The sequence below is a fragment of the Arabidopsis lyrata genome (assembly GCF_000004255.2).
Source record: "Arabidopsis lyrata subsp. lyrata unplaced genomic scaffold ARALYscaffold_6, whole genome shotgun sequence".
Taxonomy (NCBI): Eukaryota; Viridiplantae; Streptophyta; class Magnoliopsida; order Brassicales; family Brassicaceae; genus Arabidopsis; species Arabidopsis lyrata.
In genome coordinates, this window is record NW_003302550.1 from 19,380,515 (window position 1) to 19,390,252 (window position 9,738).

A 9,738-nucleotide genomic window follows, 5' to 3' on the forward strand; every position below is an offset into this window, starting at 1 on the left:
TAATTTATAAAATTTATTAAAATATAAAGAGACTACTTTAACTCTCGTATATTTAGGCTAGAAGGTCTTATTGGTGAAATTATTTGGATGGCGTACTCCCAAGCTTTCGCTCTTGCTACCACATGCATTCTGATGAGTTATGTAAATGAATTCATGATTATTCAATCCACTGCTCACATGTCTTCTTGATGACATATCTTTTTCATTACATGTCTTACTGCTTTGTTAGCTAGGGCTTGAGTATGTTGTTTATTGTTGTGTGTCTCCTCGTGAATGTGTCTTTAATACTCGTTTATTTACTACTCTCTCTCTCTCTAAGTGATAAGTTGTTCCAACAAGGCTCATGCATCTTCTCAGAGGGTATAAACTGAAAGCTCATTGATCAGTACAACTGAAAGCTCAACAACCCAGGAGAGATTCGAGTGTGTGAACTTACATGGTCACAGACATTGTCGACCCATTTCATACAGGTGTCCCAAGGGATGACATGAGCATCTTCGCCACGTTGTTTCGGCATCAAATCGGTCACATCCCTACAGAGGGCATTAATATCATCAGGATTCCCTAGTTTCTTGTGGTATATACCACTGCATATTCTAAAACAAAACAAATACTCATTATATATTCACATTTAAATTCACCTTTTCTTTAATCGAACAAACAAAGACCAATAGAGTATCCATATGTCAAAAAAATATCGTTTCTTATTTTAGACCAATGATAACATAGCTCAAAGTTCCATATGTCTTTAGTAGACCAATGATTTCATATAGTTGGTATATGTGGGGTTTATTTATATTACTATTATTTTTGAATTTTTATAGTATATGAAAAAAACATATTTTTTAAGCTACTTGATTATGATTTATGAGGACACTCTAATAATTTATAAGCTATATTATAATATAACGAGACTGCTTTGGTGGTTTGTGCTGCAAGTGCATTACTTTACCTCTCGTATATTTAGGCTAGAAGGTCTTATTGGTGGAAGTAATTGGATGGCGTACTCAGTAGCTTTGTCTCTTGTTACCACATGTATTCTGAGCTTTGTCAACCAATACATGATCATTCAACCCATCGCTCACATGTCTTCTTGATCACATGTCTTTTTGACCACATGTCTTGTTGCTCGAGGTGGGCTTTGGTTCATTTGAAACAGGTGATTTGCTAGGGCTTGGGTAGGTTGTTTATTGTTGTATGTGTGTCCCCTAGTGAATGTGTCTTTAAGACTCGCTTACTTATTATTCTTGTCTCTTAGTGGGCTTGTCTCTAACCTTTTTTCGAATTGTTTAAAAAAAAAATGATTTCTATTTGTTTTAATAAGAATGCTTCAATAAGGTTCTATAATTGGTTGGACGAGACCGAAAAAAAATAATGAGAACTTATTTAAGATTCCCTCCTTGCAATTCTTTTGTATAAGTTTTGTCTACCTTCCTTCAAGCATTGCTAACTCCTTAGTGATGACTCTCCTAATAAATGGCGATCAAGAGCTAGAGATTGTTGAGCAGGTTGTTGCTTCTCTTTAACAATATTTTGCAGCCTCGACAACTTAATTTTCTATATTGTATTTATTGTGAATTTTGCTGTTCTTTCATACAAATATTTGAATCATGATTTTGCATAATGAGAGGCTACATTATATCATGAGAAATACCAATGCGAAACCCAATTTAAAAGCTGACATGGTTTTAGGATCTTGCTAAAAGATTCAACATTATCTTTTGAAATATTTACCTAGATGTTATAAAAATGTTGAAATATTACTAGCATATCATACATTTTCTAAAAATTACTCATATGTTTACTGTCTTTATGTAATTATAATTACCACCCTTGATTAGTTTTTTTTAATTGAGATTTTTTATGTTTTTTTAATTAAGAAATGATTAATGAAAAATTAGTTTAATCCACGTCATTAAGAGAGAGAAAATTAAAGCCACAATTGAGTTACGTAAAAAGAGAAAGGTTACGTAACTTATTGTTTCGCGGCAAATTTATATGTCACGGCTGAGTTATAATGTTTCACGGAAGACGAAAGGTTGCGTAAATTTAGATATTACGGCTGAATTATAATGTTTCACGGCTGACTTATCACAAGAACCAACTTCACAAGCTTGTCGTGCGTTGTTTCCTCATCTATCTGCACAACTCTACACCCTCTATCGTCGGTGTTAAATACATATTTGTGTTTCTTTACCCAATTACCGGAACCGGATCAATCATATTAGGAGAAAGATGAACGAAAATGAAGAAGAATGAGGAAGACGAAGACGATGACGAATTGAATATTCAAAATTTAAGTTCTGGTCATGTGAAAAGCACAAATGAAGAACAACATAGTGAAGAACATCCTTCGACGTATTTTTTTTATGATGATGACATAGAATGATGACATGGAATGTCGTATCCGACGTCATTTTTTAATTGATGAAGTGGCAAGTAAGCCACCAAACGAACATGTAAATCAGCCTAATTAAACCAGCCATCAAACAAAACTTTAAGTCAGTCGCATCATTAATATTATTACAGTAATTAAAAAAACGAAAAAACGACTGCCAAATTCAGCCGTTTAATGTCGTACTCAACTGAAAATCTTTAACTCAGCCGTATCGTTTAATAAGTCGGCCGTAATTACATGTTATTCTGGTAATTAATCTTTTGCTACTAAGTCAGCCGTAATTAGACCGAGTTTTCCGTTAATCCAGCACATTACGGCTGATTTATGACACTCGAACATAAATCAGCCGTAACGACATTCCATAACTAAGCCGTCTTTGATAACTTAGCCAATCGGAGAAAGTTAATTCAGCCGTGTCAAAGCAATAACTCAGCCCAAATTTTGATAAATCAACCATCGGGTAAAACCTCAGCCGTAACTTAGGCTGGGTTATGCTCGAAAGTCAGCCGTTTTCTCATAACTCAGACAAATTTCATTAAGTCAGCCGTAACTCTAGGCTTGGTTATACTCGTAAGTCAGCCGTTTTTTCATAACTCAGCCATTTTCCTTAAATCAGCCGCAACATACCGTAACTCAGCTGTTACGGCTGAGTTCATTAATACACGTAAGCAATTTTGGACGTGGCGACGCGGTTTGTCTGTCGTGGCAATGACATTTTTTGTAATTACGTTATTTTCTATAATATTTAACAGAGACACGCTGGGTATACAAAATATATCCGAGATATGATAGTAATAAAAAAAAAATATGTATGTTTCTGGTCATTTCACCTAATTTGTATGACATCTAAGTAACTTTCCCTTATCTTTTGTGATAAATTTTCTCAAGGCAAGTCCTTTTTCTTAAGAGATTTGTAAATTTCAATTTAGAAGACTAGAGTGTTGTCTCCACTTCTCATGTATATAAGCTCTTTAAATTCAATATGCATTGATAGTTCTGAGTTCCATAGGTATAGAGTAAAACTCTATTCTTTTTTTTTTTTGAATGTAATGTTAAATTATATTCAAAAGAAAAAATACAACGGTTTTGCAACTTGTGCGTCGGGTTTCTGAGATACATATGCTAATAAGAGCTTAAACTTTCTAAAGAAAAAAAAAACAATTTAGCTGTGAGCTGTGATCCAGGCTTGGTAGGCTGCCTCATATCGCTTATCTCCTTTACGGATTGACGATATTTGGTTCCTTACTTGCTTATCAATCCAAATGATGAGTCTGTCCGCCAGTTGCGAGTCCTCCCCATGTCTTCTTTGATTTCTTTCTCTCCAAATCGTGTAAACTGCGGCTTGGAACACATATTTGATGAGGAAAGCCTCCACTCGGTCAAGGTGCTGGTTTGAGAGACAGTCTAGAATGAGAGACCAATCTGTGGTGAAGTTAGATTTCAAGAGTTCCTTTGCGAGGGCTGTCCAAACTAGAGACCCGTACTGACAAGAGAAAAAAAGGTGATCTCTTGTTTCCAAATGATTCTGACAGAAGATGCAGGTACCTGACGCCCCTTGATTCTACTTTACCATACGTGCACCCGTCGAGAGTCGATTATGAGCTGCCAACCATACACAAAATGAGTACTTTGGTGTTGCATGAGCAAACCAAACTCCTCTGTGCCAAGAGACTGTGTTAGATGTTGTACGGATATGATTCCACGTATCTTTGGTTGAGAATTTGGGTCGAAAAATATCCTTCTTCCCTCGCCAAAGAGCTTTGTCATCCCTGTCATTTCGCTTCTGACGCTGCAGGTGCAAAGCTTCTTCAATAGCGTTTAAATGATCAACTCTGTGTCTTCTACGTCTCCGGTTTGTCCAGGCAGCCGCCAAAGAGCTTGACTTGCTAATCCCCATATCTATATAACCCCGAGCGCCAACAGTCTCCACCAACCTGCCTAGAGACGACCAGTTATCATACCAAAAGGATGTAGTCTCCCCATTACCGACTTCCACTTTGCAAAACTGTTTAGCCATGTCTCTGTATTTGATCAATTTCTTCCATAACCAAGAACCCGATGTGCTACTGTTGCCAATGGACCAGATTGAGTTCTGTTTTAGGAGATATGTTTGAATCCACTTAACCCAAAGAGAGTTCCCATTTGAGACGATACGCCAAATAGATTAAAACTCTATTCAGTTCCCGAATAAAATTTAATTTGATTTCTTAAGGTTTTATCTACTTAATTATGTTTGATGACATTAGGCTTTACCTTTTTTTTTTCTTTTTTTTTTTTTTTGAGCAAAACATTTGGGCTTTACCTAAAAGTTATTTTTTTAGAAAAACAAAGATTACAATTTTCAGATGTTTCAAGATTATTGATCTCAGATGTTTCAATTTAAAGGCAAAAATTTCTTAACTTTCTAAGACTAAATAATAGTCATAAATTGATATGTAGGATCGTAATCTAGTCGGATTATATGTTTCAAGATTTATTCTTTGATCTAGAAAGAGATTATATTAAGCCTCAAGTTAAAATAAATCATAGTTGGATCAAAGAGAAGTGCAACAGAACTATTCTCTGGCTGATTAAAGGTCTTTTGCAACTCTTAATCTTGATTAACGGCGATGTCACAAAATGAAATTTATAATACAAAACAAGAAAAGCAAGAAAACAAAAATCAGCAAGTCCAAGAAGCAGATCTCTTGATAACTGGTTTCATCTGTTTGTCTTCTTCAAGAGAGATCATTCCGATATGTGAAGGATCTTCAAGCATCATCTTCGCAACCAAGTAACCCGCGATTGACCAAGTCTGGTATTTCCTGGCCTGTTTTCCAACGTATCTTCCTTGCTTACCATCATAGTATTCCGGCCAGCAATCTCGGTGTAGCCGTGACTCAATTAGATCAATCGCACGTCTCGCGATTTGAGGCCTGCCTGTCTTGATGCATGCCGCTGTCAGCGTCCACAACAATACTGCATACATAAAGATAGTGATAAGGACCAAGCGTTTCACATAATGTCTTTAGTTTATAACAAAGAATGCTAACCTGGCCAAGATCCGCCGTTGTGGTAGCTCCACCTAGTGTTCTTAGGATCACAACCAGTGACAATCCGCCACTCGTGGCTCTCAATGCAAGGGTAACATATCTTGAGCGGCATCTCGCCAACTAGCTCCTCCCAACGGTGCTCGAGTAGGTCCATAATGGCCATTGACTGATCCGGAGTTGCTAGAGAAGAGAGGATGGAGACACAATTTCCTAAGGAAAACCACCTGAAATCCATACGGGCCGGGCTTACATTGCCGACAAAATATCCTCCACGGAGAGGCATGAAGTCGAAAACCCAATCTGGTATCGAGTCCGGCATCACGTTGAATTTGTTCACCGCCGTGTGTGAGTATTCCTCCGTCTTGTACCTTAAAAGAGATTTTATCATTATAGTCACGTAAAATTATATATTATACATATTCAAGATCATTTTGAGGTTGCTTACTAACCTGTAGATATCATTGAGTTGCTGAAAGTCGAGCCAAAAGTAACTGCGCATATGGAAACTCAGGGCGTGAAGTCTCTTCACAATCCTTTCTATGAACTCTCTACCTTCCTCGTCAGGTTTAAGCATCGATAAGGCGCATCTCAGCGCCATGAAAAACAGAGCTTGAATCTCTATCGGATATCCATAAACACCCTACAAAGTACAAATCAATATTTGGTTTTAGTGTGAAAAATGATTTTTGCTAGTTTGCTAGAAGGTAGTTCTTACCATTCTCCTATCAACCATAGAACAACCGTCAGCACAAAGCAGCGTAGGGAAAGTGTCAAACCCTTCAGATAAGCAGAGTGAGAGTATAAGCCTCATCCCCCTCTGACACTCTGGTGTCTCAGAAAGAGTCAAATCTCCGGTAGATTTCGTGTAAGCACGGAGAAGTATTATCCACCAGAATCCTGAATCCACCGGTGCTACTCTTCCTATAGCGCTTTCTCCAAAATCGGCAACAATCGTGTCGGTTTTACGGACTGGATCATGAAGCACCTTGAAACTCGCTGGCATAACTCCTTCCCCGAGCTTGAATCGGTCAACCCGTTTCTCCCAACCTTGTAGCTGAAGTGTCTTGAGCAAGAAGTTTTTCACTATATCTGGTTCTCCATTCATCAGAAATGCCAATGCACTCGGTACAAAGTCCCGTACGAACACCTACACAAAAATACAAGACACGTTTTGAGATATTCTATTCTCTGGATTCAAATGCTCTAACCAAAATAAAGATAATGTGACCTTTATTTTATAAAATACAATAACAACGCATCAGTGTAAGACTAAAACGTACAAATGGACAATCAAAACGTAAAATTAGCTTCTAACTAAGAGAATTTTGCTCATTTTATAGAATTATTTCGCGATTATGTCTCTCTTTTTCGCTATTATGGCAGAAACAATGGCGTCTATTGATTATGTTCAGGTCATGTCTAGAATCTTTAGTTACCTGATCGTAGTTCAAGACCTCCTCGGAGGCATGGTCATAAGCCGCAATGGTACCAACGGGTTGACCACGGAAGAACACCATTGACCTTCTCAAAGCTTCCCAAGCCTCAGCAACCATCGGATGAGGCTCAAACGAGTTCCTAACAGAGAGAGGAGTGTCCACCATTGACCTACTTCCAGGAGAATGAGCCATTTCTAAAATGCTGTCTTGTCTTGCATAGCCAGTCGATAACTCGCTCATTGATCTTTCATCAAATGATCTCTTCCGTTCAATCTTTAGCTGCCTCGGCTTCTCCAAAGCCCGAGTAAGATCGAAATCATCCATCTCTGATAATGAACAATGTGATCCTTCAACTCTTAGCCACAATGGTTCTTTATGACCTTCCATTTCTTTGGTTTTAATGGATAGAACAAGATCTATAGGTTCAGTCATAAACAACAACAACAACAACAACAAAAACAGACATAAGATCAGTTATTGAGATAAAAACATTAAACAGATTCTTCGTTGGAAATAAATTGTGTTAAATTTATAACAATAATTGATTTTTTTGGAAATAAATTTTTATTTTAAGATAAATACATTTAACAGATTCTTTTTCTCTTTCTCTTATCTTCTTTAGTTAATTACTTATTCAGATTAAACATGAAAAACCAAAACTTATCTAATGAAAATAGTTCCAAACAATAATCCAAAATTAGTGTTAATCAATGGATTAAACAGACAGATTAATCAAGAATTCAAAATCCATGAGAACCAGATCTACATGTAGATATATAACATACATAATGGTTTAACATAAATGAGATAGTTAAGACAGAACCAAACCTGAGAAGACAACGGAAGTGTCAAAAACTCGCCGGCGATTTCGCCGGAGAGTGAGAGAAGAAGGGGCAAAAGAGTAAGAAAACGGGAAAAAAGAGTCATGATGAGTGAAGTTGTTGTTTTATAGATAGATGAACAAGTAAGGAAGAAGAATACAAAACGGGACTTGTTAAGAGACCGAAACAAGACAAAACATAACGGGTATGGTAAGGAAAAGTGTCGACGGAGAGAGACGGAGTTTACCTTTACCGGTAATGACCGATTGAAAAAAGTCAAGTTGTGTTTTGGTCTAATGTACTGGTGAGTACAGATTCTTATTGGCTGAATTTGGCTATTGGACTTTTGGCTTGATACTCGATTTATCGGTTTCCAGTCACTTTTATTTTTATTATTTTTATGTTGACAGAAACCAAACACAGTGACAGTGGTGGACTGTTAGCTTGTTAAGTCTGTTAGGTAGACAATATAATAAGTACTAGGATTTAACCCGCGGTGTACCGCGGGGCTAAATTGTATTTTATATAATAATTTATAATTTATTGGATTTTTAAATTGATATTATAAAAAATAATTCTCATTTAATTATTTTATATTATAATTAATATAGTTGAAATATGTGTACTTAGAAAATTTGTAGGTGTAGAAATGATATAGTGTTAATATTGGCAAGCATTTATAATCATGGACTATTATAATAATTTAATATTATTTTGTATCAATAAAATGTATCCGCGGTATATTGCGGGTCGATATTTTTCAAATTAAATTTTTTAAATTTTAAGTTATATTTGTTTTGTTAATATTGTTTGGTTTCTTTAGTATTTAAGATTATATAATTATATTTTTATTTTTAATTCTAGGTTTCATCCATGGTATACCGTCTCGTATTAATATCGATCCAAACCCGTCCCACCATATAACCCCGTTTTGTATTCAGAATCATTTTGGTCTTTTTTATAGTATGACTCTGAACCATTGCCTAATTTTTTAAGCAATATGGGACATTGTACACATATTTTTCTTCATTGATTGAGTAATATATGTCCGTTTTTAAAATTTTGAATCACATTATATGAAGAAAAAATCTATATTTTATTAATTATCTGTATTTATATAAATTTTAAATAAATTACCATAAGATCATATAAAAGTGAAAGAAGAATCATATATTTATGTTTAAATTAGGTAGAGATGTTTTAGGAAAATTTAGAAACAAAATCAATTTGTTACCATATTTAAAGCCACAGTTTCTAAAATATTTTTTCGAAAATATTCTGTAATATTAATTAATAGATAAACATTTATGACAATGACATTCTCTTGTAAATAAGTGTTAACTCTAGGATTTATTTCATATTTGTACTTCGAAAATGTATATATAGATATATCACATTTTTTAAAAAATGTTTTATTTTAATAGAATGATGAGAACTTCAATACTATTTAGCATTTCTTTGTTGTTTCACTAGAGAGTTTATAACAACCTAATACTTTATAGTCTAGTAGTAAAAAATATTATGTACTAGGTTAGCTAATTAAATTCAGCACTAAGAACATCTAGATTAAAAAAAATTACAATTCTCGAAGTCAATATCTTAATCAATCAGACCGTAAATCCTTTTTTTTTTTTTAAATCCTAAAACGTAATTGAGAAGCAACTCAAAATTGAGTTTATACACAAAACTTTATTCAATGTGATTAAACCGTAGTAAGTAATAAACCAGCTCTGAATGACTCAAATGTTGCTATCCTTTTTTAGCAATAAGCCAGATAGTTTGGACTTTGGACACTCAGAAATGTTCCAAAAAGTGTCTCAAAAGCTTGATCAGAAATTCATTTTCAAAATAGGATTGGGAAAAAACCACTCCAACCATCACAACTAAACATGACAGGGTGATACAATTAGTGGGCTTCGAGGCTCCAAGTTCTTATTAGTAATTGCCAAGTATTATAAATTAACTATGGTTTGGTGTGGGTAATGTCAAGTAACTATGGTTTGTTTAGAGTTCTCATAAGTCTCTACCCGCGGCCACATTCGCTCTTAGAG

At 35.2% G+C, this 9,738-nt stretch overlaps 1 protein-coding gene across 1 annotated transcript; it reads right to left on the reverse strand.

The window, feature by feature from the left end:
* Positions 1–4,911: 4,911 nt before the first annotated feature.
* Positions 4,912–7,874, reverse strand: LOC9310637 (alkaline/neutral invertase CINV2). The gene is made up of 6 exons (XM_021023181.1): positions 7,695–7,874; positions 6,867–7,282; positions 6,146–6,577; positions 5,880–6,070; positions 5,431–5,798; positions 4,912–5,356 (listed from the first exon to the last, which is right to left on the reverse strand). The coding sequence occupies exons 2-6, from the start codon at positions 7,251–7,253 to the stop codon at positions 5,061–5,063; spliced, it is 1,674 nt and encodes a 557-aa protein (XP_020878840.1). The 5' UTR covers positions 7,254–7,282; positions 7,695–7,874; the 3' UTR covers positions 4,912–5,060.
* Between the last annotated feature and the right edge of the window lie 1,864 nt (positions 7,875–9,738).